We start from the raw sequence: 21,806 nt of genomic DNA on the forward strand, positions 1-21,806 counted from the left end.
TAGGATGTTTTGTACAACAGTGAATGTTATAAAATGTTACACGGCGAATTATATAGGCAACAAATGTGCATATATCAATTTACAAGCCCGCATACTGATGCTGAATAATGTGAGGTTTTTAATATTTTTTAAGTTATTCTGTATAGGATACTGAGTTATTTATCAAATATTTTTAGTCTTAATACGTGAATACTACACTTACTATTTTAAACTATCCAACTTAAATAATTATTGTACTTTTGAAGAAAAATATCCTATAATATTCTTAAATATTTTATGCATTTGAGGTTCAAATTTTGTGACAACATAGCTGTGAGATCGACGACCGTAAAATGGTGTACCCAATTCAATTTATTGAAATATAGATGAATCAAATTTTATAATAATTCGTTTTTTGAATTTATAGCATTATTGAAAAAAAAAAGATTTTTTTACATTAATTTATTAATAAAATCATACACTTACATTTCATTTCCTACCTGGATAACTCAAAAATAAAGACTATTTCTGTCTTTTTTCCAATATTTTGATTAAATTTTATTTTAACAAGTTTTTAAAATGTGTAATATTCGTTAACAATTCATTATAAATTATCTGACATTGAGTCGTAATAATCATTGTATTTCCCTTAAAATATTCTCAAAGATTTAAAGGTATTAAAAGTCATAGTATATTTAATCATACTATATTGTTCAAAGCTTATAAGTATTTTTTCAATTATAACTATCAATGATTGGAAAGGTATTAGTTAATATTATTCATATAATACAGTTTAGTAGTTTTTAATATTATAATGAATACTGTTTATAGCAACTATACAATAACTATTTAACTATTATTATGAATTAATAATTTTATTATTAGTATATATTATAGTTTAAAATGTATAATATACATAAAAAAATAAAATGTATATGATAAAAATTGCTTTACTAACTTTTCTAATAGTGATCTATGCTTCATTGTAAAATACTTCATACAGGGTAAAGTGGTTTTTTCACAATATTCAAGAAACCAACGGGGTTTAGTCATATTTAGGACTCTGAAAAATAAGTTTTGTTTAATATTCGGCAGTTAAGAACTTATGAAACACTACTATAGTTACTAAAATGTTAATATTTTTATTGTATATCAACAATGTAGGAAAACGCAATTATTAACTTCTGCGGCTGAATAATATTATTATAACGATTATTTTATTGCTGTTGTTTATTATTATCATCTGATACTTTAGATAAATAGGTAATATATTTATGTTAAGTACCCTCAAGAGAATTTGTATATTATTGGCTTTTTTCCTTTATATAAAAAAAAAAACGAAAATTGCGTGAATATTGAATTAATTTTACCATGACTAAAATTAATGGGTATTGGTGTGTTGTTTTGTTATCTATTAGTTATGGGGTTGATGTTGGAATAATCGATTATAATCAAACAATAGATTAATTAAATGTTAAAAAATTTTAAAAAATTTTTTTATCTATTATTATCATTGATTGGAATTTAGTAGTGTTTAGTCAATATAATTAAATTAATAGTTACAAATAAATAGGTTTTGGTCGTATCAATTTAATTTAAAAAATTGTCGGAGTTATTTTAAAGTAATAACACATTAGACATATATTATGATTGATATCATATTTCGAATGTTGATAAAATTGTTATATTGTCTAGGACAAAATGATTGAACATTAAAGATAAGATTTCTCGTAAATTATCTATATAGTAAAAAAATATCAAATTTCTTTAAGATCAAAAAACATTAAAATAAATGTTAACTAAGTTAAACTTATAATAATTATCGACTTTCCTTTAAATTATTTCAGATATATATTTTTTTTTATTCAAATTTATCTGATCAATGACGAGAACCATTCAAAATTAATTTTAAAGTAGATTAAAGCGAATTGATTGGATTAAAAAAAAAAATTAAAAAATAAGTAAATAGGAAATTCGGTTTAAATGTTTAATGTATAATTACGTATAATGTATATAATAATAATTACATATACATAATAATGTATAATGTATATTAATGTATTTAATATACCTGTCCACTTATTAAATATATACATAACTACCATTATGTACTCCATTACAAGCTTATTGTCAATGTTTTAATTACTCATATATTATTAATTTCAAGTAAACATTAATTTTTAAAGAAATTAGTAAAATAGTAATAATACATATATTTAATATATATTATTATGTATAATAAGTAATTAATACAGTTAGAAGTTTTTCTTGGACAAGCTGGGAGATTAGAATATATGGAAACGACTAAAACGTCGACGTTCCAACAACAAATTCCCTCTATTATACATGTTTGTTTTACCATTTAAATAATTATAATTATATTTTAATAACATTATACCTATATTAACTGGCTGTATATTTTGTTTGTATAATTTTGTTTAATTACTTGAGCTGTTCAAAACCATGTTTATGTGAAATAACTATTCAATTTCTATTGAATATTTTTAATAGAAATTCGTCAATATAATGAATATTTTTCATATACCTACTTAGTTTAAGCAACAGTGTACCGTAACTATATTATAATAACAGTTAAAGATCTGTGTCTATTTATTACGTTCTTTTTATAGTTCTAAAGAGATAAAAATTTAAAATGTGATTATATTATGGGTATAACATCATTTTATTTTTATGTGACTATCGGGTAAACATTTTTTAGATCCTTTTATAATATAAATTATAGTTTATAACCACATATAAATATAAAATAGAGAATTTTTAGGTGTACATAATATCGAAATACTTATTAAAAAATAACACAATAAAAATCAAATTATCATTTTTGTTTTTTGTATAATATATAGTTGAGTATAATTTTATTTATTTTAATACAAATATTATATTATACTATAATATTTATTACAGTTATAGTAATTATTTATAATTTGGTACATAATTACTGATTAGAACAAAATATTTATACTTTGTTATAAATACATAATAAAGCAACAAATATATTATCATTCTATTGTACATAGATAAAATCAAAAGTGATTCTATTGAGTGACTATTTAATGTCTATAACAAGTATATAGTGTTTATACATAACATAAATATTAGAATAAAATTATTAAAATTTGCTTACGAGTAAATTAAAGAATTCTACATGTTTGATGTAGTAAAAAATAAACAAATAATATAATTATTGATAATTTTCATTAAAACAAATAGTATTTCAAAAATGTTAACTAAATTTATTCCCAAAAATAAACTTAATAATCCTCCAATGTTACCTAAAACAAAGATACCTATATTATTAATATCAAATTATTATAACCTATTGTAGTATAGTAGTGAATCAATATTACAATAAATAGTATTAGTAAAATATTTGGCATTAACATAAGCTGTAAAATACAATAAACTAAATTACAGTCATAAATAATGTATGGCCATTTTAGCACCAAACCAAGTTTCCGATGATAATAATAAAAAAAAAAATCAATAATTAATACATCGAAACAGTATTGTACTAATTATAACAATAATTTCATGTTGGTAAAAACTACAATATCACATTCATCGTTGTCTACCTAAACACATAATTTCAGAATAATGCAAAATGTCTAATAAAGATAAGATTTCATGAAAAATGACACACAAACTGGACTTATCTCTAATATTGAGCAAAACCTAACTAAATTCAACTAATGAAAAACTATATTATCACAATAAGGAAATATATTATGAGTAACAAACAATGTACAACAGTTATTATCTTTGGAACTAATCTATTGCATTCACTAATCATCATGCATATTGTATCCAAAATTGAATCTTGGAAAATTAAAACAACAAAAAGTCGATAATTATAAAATATTTGTAAACGAGCCCTTTACTAACGTAATAAAAAAAGTTTTATAATTTCATATTAATTTTAATTTTCACGTTAAAAAATGATTTATTTATTGGGGCCAATCTTTATTTATATTGTGTAACATCAAATGTACTGAATTTAATATTATTATTTGTCTAGGTTTATCGAAAATCTAAATGTATTACAACGTATATTTAGACGATCGGTATTTATGTACGAGTTTCTGCAACGCAAAATAAATATTGTAATTTGCTGCTGTCTTTCGTCTGAAAAAATTGATTATCATAACTTATAATAATTAATGTCGTATCGCTTACTAATTAGTGATTTCAGGTTTAATATCGATGAGGATGTATACGCTGTAAAATAAGGTTTTTTGAAAACAAATTCAATCGTAGCACCTCTAGAACTGCAATCAAAGAATTTTTATTAATTAAGTATATAGTATACAGGTAATATAATAATTATACTTAGATGAATGCCTATATTATGGCATTTGCCATATTATATCTAATATTATAATATAATTTGTAAGTATACTTATAATTCTATTATATCGTATAGAAAACATAAAAACCTAAAATAATTGTGAAAAATAACGTACTTATTTGTTACTAAATTTGTTAATTTCAAATAATTCCAATCGTCAAAATGAGAGGTATCTACTACTTCATATTCGATCATGGAACATGTTGGCAAGCAATTACACTCATATTGATTTTCCGGCAACTTGGTCGATTCTATAATATTTTAGAATATTGTGAACAATTGACTTTAAATCAAAAATACTAAGACATATATTTATTTTTTAAAATAATAAAAAACAATATTATAATTATGGAAGGTACAACACGATATGAATAAAATAATAATAAATAAAGATAATAAAATTATCTTTTATTCAATATTTGATTACAGTAAATCAGGAAAGGATTCTTACAGCAGTTAGAAATATTTACAAACACTTTTGTAATAGGTGTTTACTGTTTACTCAAATAATAGAATTCAATATTTTTTAATACATAAAGTTAAATACTATATAAATTCTACAACCTTCCGAATTACTTTTATTGTATACTTCTTCAAGTCATAATAATTTTAATTACATAAAAACTGATTTTTATACTTAAAGAAGTAAGCGTATACTTTCATGAAATTATTTTGAATCCTGTTGAAAATTATAATTAAAATTTGAACTAAACTTAATTAGTTAAAATTATTCTTTTTGATACCGGAAACGAGACTTTTGCTAATACAAAATTTCTATTTATATACAACTTTATAAATTATAAATTACATTATTGTATTAGCTGAAAATCTGCTGTTAAATTAATGTAATGTTTTAGTTTTTGACTGCTTGTGTGGATGGTCAGAGGATTACTTTTAGAATCTCCGGTACCTACTTATTTTGCGTTTGACATTTTGGTCTTAATAATGGTTATATTGTCAGCATTAAAGTTAGAAGTATATGTTTGACCTAGTTTTATGATTAAATGATTGTATAATATAATAGATAACTTATACAGTTTAACACATAGTTGTTAGGTAATTTAATATAAAGTTTTTACAAGTGAATTAATTATTATGGCATATTGATATAATGCATACAGTAGGTAGCCAATCTAAATAAAACTAATATATGTAATTATAAAGATAATTAAAAATATAGGCAGTAAGATTTCACGAGAGAAAAAAATATATTGATCTTCTCAACAATTAAAATACTTTTTTATATATTTTTAATTAAATTAGTTAAATTATTTTGGAGAGTTTTGATGTCAACATTTCAAAGACTCTTAAAAAAAATTGTGCCAATGTACTTTCAATATTTTTAATTTCTATTCCGAATCTTATATATGCACGTCATATACAATTTGATAAAATTTTGAGTTACTTATTATTTTTGTATACCTACTCGTAAGTACAATTAATTTTAAACAAAAACTAAAATAATGTAAAGTATTGTGGAGTTTTGAATATGAATTTGAATTAATAAATATATAAAATTATAAGTTAAATAACTAAATTTATCTTTAATAAAAATGTTATATTATACGAATCGAATAGATTTTTTTAAATATTTAATATAAAATACTTAGTATATTAAATTAATACATTTCAATAATTTATATTATGAATGAATAAAGTATTTTAATATCAATATTTATTCAAAATATCAGTTTATTAAAATTTATGTATTTATATACCTACCTATGATAGCACATTATCATATAATGGGTATAACGTTTATAAAAAAATAAAAATATTATGTATATTTACGTATAGCATCCTGTTCACAATTTCTTTTTGCTGGGCCACATATTTTAATGTTATTTGGTCCTAAAACTGATAATAAAAATATTAAAAAACAGAACCATATTATGCACGAGAGAACGAGCATTGAGTAATTATTTAAAATGTAATAATAATATGTTAAATAAATAATTTTTTTTTAGTTTTCGGTCATTGAGACCATACCACCAAACAAATTTCTCTCCGTCCATCTCTATCTTCTGCCGCCACTCTCCGTGGTATCTCTGACTTAATACTTCCCGCGTCCTATTTTGCATAATTTCTCCCAACATAAGCGCAGTCTACTTAGGGGTCTCTTACCGATCGGGTTCTCTTCAACTGTTGTTTTGACTATAGATCGCACTCCCAATAGCACTCTCCACCATGCATGTCTTGCCCAGGTCAACCTCCTTTTCTCAACACTCATAAAGTAGTTATAAATAATTGATTTAGTAAGTACTATAATCATATCTCAGACATTGTGTCTAAAAGAGTTTTATTTAAATTATAAGATGTTGTCGTTGGACAAATTTATTGTAACTGAATATTTTTCCCACAATAAAGAGAAAAACTAGATTTGGCATTGGTAAAGCATGTGATCTACCGGGTCCGTCGTGATCTACTATTAATAGGTAACGATAATATGCTTTTTGTGATTAAATACACGGTTAAAATGTACGATAACGTCTTGAAAAACCCGATTAAAGAAATAAATAAGAAATCTTATTTCATAGCCTACAGGTCACTACGTCTATCATCGGTATATTTTGCCACTTGACAGGGACTATACCTTAGTGCCTTATAAATGGAAATCATACTCCAGTCTAAAATTATATTAGCTATAATCATTTAACTGTCAAACATTTTGAACATTTCGTGTATCCTGTAAATGGGGCTAACACATAAACAATAGAACGTTTATGGTCAATATTAAAATTTGAAATATTAAGAAAAATGATTAGGACTAATGAAAATCTATTACCACGTCATTTAATTGAATTTTTGTACCACTAAATAAAAAATGAGAATAATTTATTTATACATTTTTGGAAGATAAAAAAAAAGTTTATATGTTTCATAAAATGTAATATTGTAACAATTATCATACTTTGAACATAATTTATGTATTTTAACTAATACTAATTGTATCATTTGCTATGTGGACACAAAAAAATTTTAATGTATTAAATATAGTTATTTTTTGAATTTAATAATAATATAATATTACATGTTTATTTATTTATCTACTGTTTTTCGGTAGATCACACGCTTTAATAATGCCCTAGATTCCTCTATGATAAATAATGTTTCTAATATATTATAATCAGTTATTGACATATTATGTCTTTACTTTAGTACACAGAATCTAAAAGCGTTACGGAAATGCGTTACAGGGCGGTTACCCTGGTTACCTGTAAACATTGAATCATTATTATTATTATCATTATTATTATATTATCAATTATGTATGATAGCAAGAACAGCAAAGACATAAAATGTGGTACTTCATTGCAGGCTTGTAAGCAATATGATTCCCACCGTTTGCTCCCCCCCAGTTTACAATAAATGAATTTTTTTTTTTTTTAATTTGTTTCTTATTGACTTAAAATTTAATATATATTTTTAAAAAAAAGGAAAATACATATAGTTATTTTATTTATTTTTTTACATTTATAATGGTTGTAATTAGTATTTTAAGTCAGAAATATTTTATAAATGTGAGTTAAAACGTAAAATATTAAATTTTTATTTAACATAAATGTTGAAGACAGTAATACATTGAATACTGTGGTTGACATATAACTATATTTCAGTATTTTAGTAGGTATACAATTTAGTTTCGCACACTTTTATATTCGGGATATAAATATAGTAATCAGTGAATTTTATATGGTGGGATAGTGGAGCAATAACAAACAAAATAACATATTACATCGAAAAACCTAGTACAGGCAAAAGAGTTATCAACATTTTTTAGCATTGACTACATTCGAACACAGACTAAATAACATTATCGACAAACAAAACTTACTTAAAAAAAAACACCTCATCGTTAAACAAATGTATTTCTTTGTTAATATAAACATTTTTATTAAAGAGGCATCGTAATAATATTAATTAAAATAAAATAATTATTACATGCTCCCTCGAACATTACACAGCCACACATGGAAATAGTTTTGTTTATTTCACATTCACGGTTACAATTTAATTCAGTGTATTGTTGAAAAATGGATAGCTGTCTTTCGTCTTGCAAATAACATTGTCTGATTTCCAGTGAACGCCACATTAAGTCAGAATTAATTTTTTTCACGAACGGAGTGATTTGTATTTTTGTGTATGTATCTGGTGTAATAAATTTTCTAGGAGTTAATGAATAATATTCAGCTGGATTAGAAAACGTAATCTAAATAAGATCAATGGAATTAGCAATGTAATAATAAAAATAATAACATACTATTGTGTGTAACGTAATAAATATTTTACGAAACATTACATTTTTTTAAGTAAACAGAAGTTTGTTGTTGTGATTATTATAAGTATGAGTAATTTTTATCTTTAAGATAAATAGAGTTTTTGTACTGTTTAATATTGTATTTAGATCTATTGAAAATAAGTGTAGATTTAAACGAGCACACTTAAAGTTTAAAAGATATAATAATAGGTTTTACCTATTCAAAAAGATTGAAAAAACTAAAGATTAATGACTTAGATAAAATAAAATAAAATTACTGAAAAACAGAACGTACTGTTAATATTTTTTTAGTGTTTTAGGCTAAAGGTACGAATAAATATGATATCACATTGTTTATTGATGTGGCTGACAAACAGTTATTATGGTTCATTTTATAAAAAATTGATTTTCTTTGGTTTTGTATTTTTTTTTTTTAAGTGCTAACTATTAAAAATATATGTTTTATAATATTATACTTATATAATTACAAAAAAAAAAAATTAAGTTAATCCTTTTTTTGTCCACACAAACAATCTGTAGTTTTTGTGGTATAAACATTTTAAGTTAATGACCATCACACTAGTTTTCAAAATATCACTTTAAATGAATTGTAGAGACTTAAGAAAAAGGAGAATATTTAAGGAAGTTTCTGGAGATATCAAATCTAAAATTAAAAAGATTTTATCAGTTAAAACTAAATCACTTAACTATAATATATTTACAGTTGCTTATTACATTTTCACGATACAAAATACTATTAATTATTATTTATTTGTATGTATGGACGAAAAACTTCATAGTTTTAGCCGATAAATATGTATAAACTCGTAAAAAACTTATTTTCAGTAGTTAGAAAAAACAAAATCTAAACACAAACACAAACACCAAAATAAATCAATGTTTTTCTACTTATGTGTTTCTTATAAACCATGGTAATAATTTATTTTGAATCTCCAATCTTTAAAAAAAAAAACAATGCAACGTTAATACTGTTTGTGTCTAGTTTGGTGTGATTTTTTTTGGAAATATAGGTAACTATATGAAACAATATTCTTTAGTTAAAAAAAACGTGCGTAGGCTATAGAGGTTTGGCAGTTAACACTAAATCACGAAGTGGTTAATGTTTGTATAATAATCTACATGTATAGACATTGTATTGCCCAGAAAAGTATACTAAAATAAAATCAATATATTACTACTTGTCAGTCTTTAAATAATTATGTTCTTATACATTAAACGATACTATACAATACTCATGCAATATGATTTTTTGTTTTGAATTGATTTTTGCTATGTTAGATACGTACCAAAAATCTACCATTTCCAATACCCAGGTTAGTACAACCCAAAAATTCGTCATCCAAATTGTGTAGCATCAGTCTTAAACGATGGTTATAACTAACACCATTCGTTCGAGCAGGAGTCACGTCAACAATAGTATCATGTTGGTTCGTATAAAATGAGTATCCATTTTCTAAATTCCAATTTGATTTTCCAGTATCAACATACGTAATATTTTTTGAGAAAAAATCAGAATATCTGAAATTACAAAATATTGAATTATTCACGTACAAAAGGACACATTTTGAACACGAACAATATTAGCATACCTATACGAATACGATATAATAATTTTATACGATAAAAACTATCACGCAGTAGTTGTTATTTAATATTTACATAACTCATTAACCGTAATAATATATAGCATATTGGCATTTATTTCTGTTCAATAAATTTTCACAAGATAATAAAATCATTATGTTCATATTTATTATTCATACTTTGCTCATAAAATTTGTATATCTAAATTTAAATACACGGAAATTACTTATTAGATGTGGTTTTTTTTTATTGGTATAATACGAAGTTACGATATTGACGAAATTTTATATTTAAATGAAAAAATATAGTTTTCAGTAACTTAGTTATATTTAAAAATAATATTAAATATAGACATAATTCCTTCTATACACAATGATATTTTTAAAATATTTGCCCTTTAATCTTTGCTTTCAGCAATATTTTTTATACCAATCATACCTTTTTAAGGTACAACATAACATAATTATTATTTGTACATAATAAACGTATTGCTATAATAACTATTATACAATCAATACCATATTTTGGCGACTATATAGTAGTTAAATGTACTATACAACTTATAGAAAAGTAATTTACTTATTGTAAATTATATAAATTATAACCCCTCTAGGAGATATATGTTAACACATCATTTGTTGTGTGTAACGATTTATAACGGCGTTTTTAATTTAAAATATGTATTTATTAACTTTACCTCTGATAATACATATCTTTAAGCATTTGATTTAATGGCATCATGTTAATTGTATAACATAATCCAAATATGCCTATTATTGGTTGAATATATTCGCAAACATTTTTCAACGTTGTATTCTGCCATTTACTATCAGACTGAAATATTTCTGCACAGCTAATCCCAGAATCCTATTGTTAAAATTAGTAACTATAAGACAATTATATATTGTATTTTTAGGTATTGGAATGTATATGGGATAATTAGAAATCAAGACAAGTCGTATTAGTATTATAAATCACCAAGTGGCGACTCTATATTTTGTTATGCTAAAAATATAACATGAATAACGTTCAACTAACACTATTTTAGTATTAGACTTCAAGTTATTGTTAAATTAATATTATTTCCGTTGACGCTTAAATAAGAAGTCGTTTATTTTTAATATGAGTTAAGAACCTAAATAAGTTAATGTGGTTAGTTTGGTCATTGGCTATTGATGTACCACAAAAAAACAAATTAGAGATTGGTTTGAAAATGATTTTTTTTTTTTTGGCTGTGTAAAGTTTAATTTTAAGGATAATTTAATCTTATAAAATATCTAAAAACTAAACTCACTTGCAAACTATTCTTTATTATATCATAATCAACATATTCTATGAAATTGTGTTCTGATCTTTGAGTATACGCATTAGCAGTACATGTCTTATCCCTATATATTTTAAGATTATTCCTGAAAAAATGTTGGTAATTAATAAATTTAAAAAATTTTTTTTTGATTTACTTTGTTCAATATTTAATAATTAAGCTATAAAATATGATCCATAATATATAAGTGTATTAAAAACCAATATTTGATTTTATGTTCCCGTCATATTCATTTGTGCATTATTAATACAATTGCAAAATCTATGAACCCTTTAGATATATATTTTTAGTTAATTGATGAGTATGATGATGTATTTAAAAATTTAAGTTTAAAAGATAATAGTATATAGCTTAAATTAAGGTAACAATATTAATTTTAAGCAATTTAGTTTGATGAAAGCAAGACATTTATAAATAGTTACATGTTGATGTTGATATGATGTTATAGAGAGAAATAGAATAAAATAGTTGTAGAAAGAAAGAATTTATTTTCAAACAACGCAATCGGCAATAGTAAAAGTTTAAATGTATATTCTTTTAATCTTAAATTTGGATATTCTCGCTTATGGCCTGAATAAATTATAAATTTAGACAGTCCCGCTGTGGCCCAAATATAAGTATACTGATTTCAGTAAAATGTAGCAGTAGTGATGTACCCATCGGTTTATTTTAGAACACGATTGGTCTGTCTCCTAGAAAAAGAATGAGGAAAGAATATGTAGGTAAAAGAGACACATAGATCCACCAATCTGTAAAAGTCAACAGGAAACCACTGTGTAATACAAGTAAGATAAAAGTTTCCTAATACTCAACAATTCCGAACTGCGGATACAAAAATTTTTATTTCTCAAAATGTTTTATTTTTTTATATATCATGAAAAAAAATAATTTGTATTTTATTAATAACCTACCAATAAGTACTGTTCGTGTTCATATGTTTCTCCCAAACGGATTTTCGAATTTGACTCGATGGGCAAATCACGATCGACGGAAAGGGTATTTCTTGAATTGGCGATTCTGTATTTTCAATAAACATTACTATTGGATGATTAATCCAAACATTTACCAAAACGCTCAGCGCTTTAAGTGTTATTGATATCATAAGAACGAATATAAGAATCCAAAACGACCTAAAATATATTTAAGCGTTAGTGAAATTTATACAAATTAAACACAGATAATTTTTGCATACATATTTATAACAATATAGAAGATGATTATTTTATTGTGGGTTACTATACCATAAATTATAAATATCTATATACGAGTAAATATATACTATATACATTTATACCCAATATTACCTTATGTCATATGTACATAAGTAAATATTATGCACTCAATATATTCATCAACAACATTGTAAGCCAATTAATGTCATTATGAATAATTTAATATTTATTTAGAAATAAATCAATTTATAATTTTTCCAATCATACAGTGAATGACCCAATTATTGCTATGTTATAGATTTAAGAATTAAGATTAGTGATACTAGTATCATCGATTAGCTCTAGTTCGGTATTATTATAACATTAAATATATTAGTATATTATGTAATACACAGTACACTATATATAGACGAAAATGGAATTTACATATTTTTAATTAGTAAAAAGTAACCATAGTTAATTATTATTAATCTTAGATTCTGACCGGAGAAATGGATGTGATGGTTTTATAACTAAGGGTATTTTTATGTTAAATTTAAACGATTGCCAGTTAACATAATAAATAAAAATTAGTTTATTACGCTAAAATAATCATGGTCTTAAATTAGTTGTACCATAATTAGTACTTAAGTCTTAAGGGTTCAAAAGTTAAATATTTTCTATAATTTTTTTAATTTTTGAGATAACTGAAATAATCACAAAAAACCATAAATACTCACACCACAAATTACAATACAGTTTTGGAAAAACGTCGTACAATAAATAACTATAGAATTTCGATATACTTAGTATATCATGAAATCATGAAATATGTATATTACCATTTTCTAAAAAAAAAAAAAAAGAAATGAAGAAATGAAGTAATTTATTATTTATTAATATTTTGGTTTTTCTTTATTTTTAGCTATTTTTATGTATTAGATATATTTTAAATCGTTTAGCTTTTTAAAATTTTTTATTCTTAAAACAATTCAAAAATATCAAAAATACAAAGTCACAATATTATTTCTATTTTGTTTTAGTGTTTAAAGTTCAAATTTGTATGAATTTTGTTCAATTTACGGCGATATGTAAACAATGTTATACCTAGTTAAAACATAAACTATTCTCAATTTACTTAATTTTATTTTACATAGGTTTTTAGTAGATTTAAAAAAAAATTACGAAAAACTATAAAATAAATTAGTATTAGTAATATAAATACATTGTAAAATATAAGTAGTGGCTTACATACTATCTGCATAAAATCATTTTATTTTTGAATTAAATTAAAATTTAACACATCCATAACCGTGGCCTTACCCATGATACTCATAAAGTACATTAACAAAGCTATTTAAGCGTAGAACGACTTCTCTGTTTTATTCTAATGTAATTTTTTTCGAATAATTCTTAATCTTCTTTTACGTGATCCTTTTCACCAAGTTCAAAAAAATAACATGACAAAAAGTTGTAACTATCATTTAATTTTTTTAAATTATTCTCATAAACTTTGAAACGTATTGAAACATTATTAAAAATTATTATTTATATTTTATTTCTATTTAAGTCTTTTAAGTAAATGGAATGGTTTCGATTTTTTCTATACCTACAATACATTTTAATATTATTTTTGTATAGATAAGCCACATAAGAATATTGAATCATTTCTATGTATGGGTAAAATTGATATAATTTTGATTTATTGTTATTTATTGGATATCAATAAGATTATAATTAAAAATAATATACATGCTAAACGAATAATAAAATTATTCAACTGACTTCTCAATAAGTGATCTATGTTTCGTTGAAAAATACTTCATACAGGGTGATGTGGTTTTTTCGCAATACTCAAGAAACCAATTGGGTTTAACAAACTTCATGATCTTAATAAAAAAATATATAATTTAACGTATATAAATTTAACTCTTAAACATATATATTGACCAAAGTACTTATGAGATACAACTAGTTATATTCATAAAAATGGCAATTTATCAAAACTATTTTTTAGGTCAAAAATACACGAATGGTAAAGTAATTATTAATTTATATGGAAGGACAATAATATTATTATTTTAACGTTCATTTTATTCTAGGTATTTTTTTATTAATTGCCCTTTGGAGAATTGTCATATTATTGGTTTTAATGAAAAAAAAAAAAATTAAAATTAAAATTTCACCAATATTGAAGTAGATAAAACGTGGCTGAAATTATAAATTATTATCTATGTATATTGTATATATATGTTTATAATGTACGTAATTCTAATTATCTAAATAATATTTATTAAGATTTAATGTATTAAAAAAACTACGTGGAAAAAAGGTTCAAAATGTCAATAAGCAAATCACTGAATATTATTCTAACAATCCTCGACTTGAAATGTTGTCTTTGCCTAATAAGTAATAATGTCTCAAATCCAAAACACCTGATTTGGAAAAAATCAGTGATCAGTCAGTAGCTATGGAATAGGTAAAAAAATGCGTATATATTATATAAGCTATATAACCTATATAACCTATATAAGTATAGAAAAATAGTATACGTAAAGCGATGACGTGATTCGATAAATTAAAATATTGCATGATCTCATCAGTTGACATTATTAAACAAAATATATAAAGCTTTTTTTAATTTAAAAATTAATATATTGGAAGATTTCATAATTTTATTTTATTTTTGAAATTTAAGTCATTATAATGTAATTGTTATTAAAAAAAAAAATTGAAAATATAAAATAAATAAATAAATTCACATAAAAATCGATCAAAAAATATTTTAACAGTTCATAACTTAAATATTGCCATTGCCTAATAATATCTCATATGCATAAACACTATAAACACTCGGTTTAGTAAAAGCTTAGGGCTGCTAAAAAACTATATTAAGTAGAGTAATCAGTACTTTTTTTCTACCCATATAGAAAAATGTGATAATAATTAATAATACGAGTATATCATGGATTTTTTTCTATTAAGTACATTGATAAGGGCTGTTGGTTTTAACCGAACCAGATGTTTCGGATTCAAGATAATATCAACTTTTGTGCCGTGCAATGTTTTAATTTTAGAATTATTTAATTATTTAGTTTAAAAATGTCAACCGATGATATCATGTATTATTTCAATTTTTAACACTGGAAATACGTCACTACAGCTAAACTAGTGTTAATTCTCGTATTTTCGATCGTAAAAATTTAAAACTAATATTTACTTCAGGGGTGTCCAATATTTTGTGAAGACAGGCCCATATACATTTTTATAACTATACATTGAATTATTATACAATACCTAATACATTAACTAAACCGGCCCTAATTGATCTTCTGATCACCAGTATCGACAATATTAAATTGGACCAACTGCAATAACCGTGCTATTGCTATCGGACCCAATCAAGACACAACATTCATATACTACTTAAATAATTTTAAGTTAATTTTATTCTAAATGGCTTATAGTTTTGTATTCTTGTTTTTATTTTAATATTTTAAAAATGTATTTCAATGTATTATGTTTAACAATTTACATTTTGATTTATTATGAAAAGTCGTCATTAGTTTTACTATTTAAAATTTGATATGAATCACACCTTTTTTTCAGTTAGATTTTAAATTAAGTTTTCGAACTGTTATGCAAATCAAGATGATTACAATCAATTAATTATTATATGAGACAAGTAATAAACATGGCACAATCGATAGTATATTAGGTATATGTAAATTGTTAAATACACGTATTTAGTGATTTGATTCTATAGATGAAAAATGGAACTCAATAGACTGATAAACCTTAATAATTGACCAGTAACTTAATACTTGAATTACAATTCCAAATCGTTCAAGCAAGAAGTGTAGGTTTATTTTGTAAAAAATACAAATAACCAAAAGAAATACAAGCAGCACATCTTCTTAATGTACTATAGGATGAGATATTTTGAAGTTATTTAATACGTTTATAGTTGAGGAAAAGACAGTTGATACTGTATTAAAAACAATTCCGTGTTCCAAAAAAATTAAGTAATGGAAAATTACAAGTATTTCACTAAAAAGTAAAAATGAGACCATTGAAAAATTGTACGCAGACTTTCGAGAACTTATTAAACAGTGTTAATTTGCGTGAAACTAAGGATGGCCCATTTAAATCACTTGGAGTTGATAAAATTAAACAAAAAACAAGAATTCAACAATAAAAAGCATGGAAATAGGAGTCACGGTACAAATAAAAATGTAGTTAGTTATAATAAATGTACCAATAGTTATTGTATAAATTAATGTCATACTTTTGAAAAAAACTATAAAATTTGTGGACAATTAAACTATTTTACTGTGAATTGTAGAAATAGAATTATTGACAATTAAAGTGAGTTAAAAGAAGTACAATTAAATAATGAAATTAATGTTACATATTAGTCTGTAATTTCTATTGAATTAGCGATTCGAAAAAATTGGACAAACACTGTAGTTATTGATGAGAAAAAAAATGTTAATTAAATTAGATACTGTTGCTCAATTAAATGTAATACTGGTGAAAGGGTTTAAGAAATTAAATACACATTTTGAAGAGTTCAGTTATAATTAAATCCTTTGGCGAGTTTAAAATTGAGTCATTTGGAAAAGTCAGAGTAAATATTAAAAAAAAGCGTGATCAAGTGGGTACCGCTCTGCTGTACATTAGGTGTCTCGTGGATCACTATAATATTTAATTAGTAGGTATATGCGAAAAACAATCACTATTTTTTTAAATTAAAATACTACACATCAACTTTGAAATTGATGCTATTGGAGCAACAAAAGAAGTTTTTCCGGCTGGAAACATGCTGTTTTTCACCGATATTTGTTATTTTAACTACCCTTATGGAAACTCAGACAGAAACAGTTATTATTAACCATTTCCAAACGAATAATTTTATTAAATCAAAATCGAAGAAATAATTAAGGAAAACCGAAAATCTGAAAATTGAACACAAACATTATTTAAATAATAAAACACCAAAAAATTTACTTAAGTACCTATTTGGCTACAGTTGGAAAAAGGTATCGGGGCTTTAAAATTAAAAAAATTAAATGTTGGATTATTATATTTTTTTATTTCGTATTATTTAAGTAAATTTAATGATAGTATTTTTTTTTAATATTATATCATTCTTAGTTTCTGAATTCATGTATTTGTATCTGTATTTAAATATTAAAAATAATAATAAATTTGGCAACGTCGTATCCAATTTCACGCGAAATCGTACGCCTTTGAGTTATTAAAATGTTGTCTTTTGTTATTCTGGTACTGCGCGCAATCGTACTTCACCGCTTTAATATATAATATTAAATATATTATATTATATTATATAAATATTAAATATAAATATATTATAATATACAGGAGTATTAAAGTTATCATTGTATACAAAAAACCTAACCTAACCTAACCTGAATGGTGATGATTTGTCAGCCTAGGATATTATAAGGTATATTATCCAGTGAGTAGTGAAAAGATGGTTCATGTTTTAATATTTTAATTCTTTCATAATTATTGTAAACCAAACTATGGAAAATCTTGTAATACATTTTGAACTGTTGGCTACTTATACAAATTTTTTATAAATTTTAACGATTTGCGAATTTTCAGGATTGTGACGAATTTTTGTCAATGTTTGAACTTCAAACGCTAATAAAAAAAACATTGCGCCAATGTACTCTTATAATTTTTGAATCAGTATAAGAATAACTTATGAGAAACTTTGTATTAAGTTTTTAAGTATTTTGACTGATCTAAAAAAAATGTATCTATATTTATAAAAAAAAAAAAACTAAACAAAAAACAATATTTCAAATGCCTATAAATAGCATTAAAATAAACGAAATATTTTGAAAATTAAATCATGCAAAGAAAATGTCATTCTCAATAACTGGTGAAATTTTCAAGTATCTACGACTTATACTTTTTGAATAATAACAAATATAGAAAATCGTTTGAGCATAAATCGTTATCGTTACACGATTTCGTAATGAATTTAAAATTCAAACGCTCATAACTAAAGCCTAGATTTTGCATAAAATGCATGTTGCTATTTTCAACGTTATACGAGTATACATGCAGTCAATGAATGTCCACAAATCATTACTTGATTGATTAAATTTCAAAATTGTATAGTGCATATTTTTGCATATTATTCAGACGTTATGCATGTTTTGCATATTTTTGCATATTTTAACAAAAAAACCGTATACATAAATATACACCTAACGATCCAAAAAAGTGTTGAACAAAATAAAATATATAGGTACGTTTATATAATAGTAATATAAAATATTTTACGTCTCAAAGAATATTCGGATGCTTAAAAATATGTTACTCAACTTCCAAAGGTTATTGTTTTTCAAATTAACATACTACATTATAATTAACGTACTTTTTTCCTATTTAAATCAGTACATCACCAATGTACCTACTATTTAACTTTAATAAAATATTTTTACAATATATCAATGATAAAAAATTAAATTGAAATTTAACAAATTACATTTTTGTATGGCATATTTATTATTTATACTTTTTGTTTATAAAAATTTTAATAAAATTAATAAATAATTATTACTGCAAAATTAAAATCAAATATAAAATTTCAAAAAAAAATTGAAATTTTATTCTGTATGATTTAAATTTTTTTCTCGCATATTTTGACTTTTTTTAGTGCATGTTTGTTGAACAATAACTGCAAACGATGTAATTTGAAATAAAAATTGTTTTTGCTTCAACTGTTTTGCTTTAAATTTCATAATTAATTGATTTTATACCAGTTAGTTAATATAATGGTGACCAAGATTTTGATTAATTCTTTTGTTATGATTTACATTGATAACATGATAATAGAGTAGCGATAAATTAGTATAATTATTATATTCAAATTAAAAAGATAGGTTAGAATAGTTAGAAAGATAGGTACCTACTTGATAAATTCATGGAACTAATATTTGAAATAATAATCAATGTATTTAAAATACATTTTTTTTAAAAGTGAATATTTTTTTAATTTAATGACATACATGCTAAAGTTGATTAAAGTTTTTTTTATTAATCCTGGGTTTTATAGATTTGGTTAAACTTATTCTAATGGTTGGTTTGATGTCAAAACGAATTCATTAATTTATTTTAAATTGTAGTCATAGTCGAAAATCCAGTTTCGCATAAGTAGATTATTGAAAAAAGAATCAATATTTTAAAAGCCTCGTTAGTTCAAGCGGGATACTTAATTTAACTCAATTTTTTATACTTCAAAAATATTTCCATTTTGGTTTTAATGTCAAATAAACGAGTCAAGCCTTTTCCTCGCGCGTGATAACCATCTGACATGCGAGTGTAGTATTAGACTGTAATATTTGTTTAACCTGAACCCATTTCATGACACATCACTTAAAAAATACGCGTGTTTACTGCACTGACGCGAATTAAATTTATAATTTTTGTTCGTGTATTCAAAATAACACATACATTTTTACCCACGTATTTAGCTGCTATAATTATATTCATTTTCTCCCTGTGAGTAAAACAATGGATTGAAAGAATATCCTTATGAGCAATTTGTTAAATTTTAATCAAAGCTTTCTTCAGATGTACAAAATGTTGGTAAATTTAAACAACATAAAAACTCTTCTTTTACGTCATTCAAATCAGTATTTTCATAATATCTAATAAAAATAATTAATAGCGCTTAATTATTAATACCTATTTGTAGATTCACCGATATGAATTGTGTAAAATGTCAATTTACACCGTCTAGACTCTAGACCGCTAGAGAGTAGAGACATTACTCTAACACGATTGAACTGTAATACTGTATGATTCCTCTTACCGTGTCAGTCAACTTCCCGTTCCTCATTGTCGTCGTTGTATTTGGTTGCCTATCCACTCGTTAAAATACAAGTATATTGAATTGCCTTTCTATAAGATAACAGGCACTGACATTGATGTTAATAACACTCGCTCTTGGATATCTGTACTGTGGTTCTTCCATATTTATGTAAGGTTAGGGTCGATGTACAGGAGACGACGATTGATGCTTCTAAAACATGCTAGGTGATCTACTCGTATTTGTATGGGTTCTAACAATGGCGTATGATGACATCATATTATATTATAATATTACTTTCGGTATCTGTCGAATTGCAGTATTTTGTAAATAGGTAAAAACAATTTGTTGTTTTCCAATTTTATTTTAAAATATTATGTGTTAAATTTGTGTCTGTTCAGATTCTAATGTTTGATGTTTGATGTTTCTAATTTTATATTTTAAGATACGTTGTGGAATTGTATACTTGTCATATATATGAAGATACATAAAAGGATTTTTATTCCCTAAAAAATATTAAAAAATGCAAAGAGACAAAAAATTAAAAAACGCACTATACCCCTTCAAATACATTATATTTTTATTGAAATACTTTTTTTGAGCCGAAGTGCAGTTTGACCACTACCTGCTTTTTACTCGAGTGCAATTCGACCATTACATTTTTTCAACTCAAGTGAATTCGTACATTTTGTTTTAGATAATAAGTGCAATTTGATTACCCTGACTTAAAATGCTATATAATTTATTGTTCGGACATTTGTAGTTTATCCAAAGCTTCTTGTTAACCGCAAAAATGTTCATTCATTTATGTACAAATTCTGAAAAATACTCTAAATACAAAGAAAATGCATTAAAATCGTCAAAAAATATGCCAAAAATGCATTTATAGATAATTTTGTCAAAAAGTGGGCTCTTGTGTTACCATGATAACAAACTATTATTAATAGATATAATAAGTGATCAATACTGTTGAGTGTAATTTTTCTTGAATAAGGTTTAAATTACTTGAATATAATATTAAAACAAATAGATCATATATAATAATAATATACTTATAAACTATAATAATCTCGTTAGCTAAGCAATGATCAATTATTAATTTTTATTGACTTATATGTCGATAAATATACATAAACATATACTTATATGTGTCGATATAGATTATATTAACAACACCCAACAGGCAACAATAATTATCTATAGTTTAGTTGCTTATAATTAATATTTTACCAATTTTTAAAATAATTAACTTATAAAAATTATATTTTTGT

General features: G+C 23.9%; 1 protein-coding gene across 5 annotated transcripts; it reads right to left on the reverse strand.

The window, feature by feature from the left end:
* Window positions 1–937: 937 nt before the first annotated feature.
* LOC114125424 (pickpocket protein 28-like) lies at window positions 938–21,610 on the reverse strand. Of its 5 annotated transcripts, XM_050204341.1 has the most exons (12): window positions 21,128–21,610; window positions 20,833–21,041; window positions 20,539–20,788; window positions 12,444–12,662; window positions 11,503–11,617; window positions 10,906–11,075; window positions 9,911–10,142; window positions 8,288–8,555; window positions 6,137–6,202; window positions 4,461–4,596; window positions 4,174–4,265; window positions 3,083–3,272 (listed from the first exon to the last, which is right to left on the reverse strand). In XM_050204341.1, the coding sequence occupies exons 4-12, from the start codon at window positions 12,632–12,634 to the stop codon at window positions 3,142–3,144; spliced, it is 1,401 nt and encodes a 466-aa protein (XP_050060298.1). In that variant the 5' UTR covers window positions 12,635–12,662; window positions 20,539–20,788; window positions 20,833–21,041; window positions 21,128–21,610; the 3' UTR covers window positions 3,083–3,141. The 5 variants fall into 5 exon arrangements, with proteins under 5 accessions (XP_050060296.1, XP_050060298.1, XP_050060297.1 ...); XM_050204340.1 differs by having other exon boundaries at window positions 20,539–21,041; XM_050204339.1 differs by lacking the exons at window positions 3,083–3,272; window positions 20,539–20,788; window positions 20,833–21,041; window positions 21,128–21,610 and adding exons at window positions 938–1,042; window positions 14,469–14,635.
* Window positions 21,611–21,806: the final 196 nt, after the last annotated feature.

Source organism: Aphis gossypii, chromosome 3 (assembly GCF_020184175.1).
Source record: "Aphis gossypii isolate Hap1 chromosome 3, ASM2018417v2, whole genome shotgun sequence".
In the NCBI taxonomy this organism is placed as follows: domain Eukaryota; kingdom Metazoa; phylum Arthropoda; class Insecta; order Hemiptera; family Aphididae; genus Aphis; species Aphis gossypii.

Coding starts and splice junctions, on each gene's coding strand:
- LOC114125424 (XM_027989060.2), bottom strand. CDS start 14,569: ATGAAGTTTGTTAAACCCAATTGGTTTCTTGAGTATTGCGAAAAAACC. Junction 12,663..14,468: donor CATAGATCACTTATTGAGAA/GTCAGTTGAATA, acceptor AATATATTTTAG/GTCGTTTTGGATTCTTATAT. Junction 8,556..9,910: donor TTGGAAATGGTAGATTTTTG/GTACGTATCTAA, acceptor GATCTTATTTAG/ATTACGTTTTCTAATCCAGC.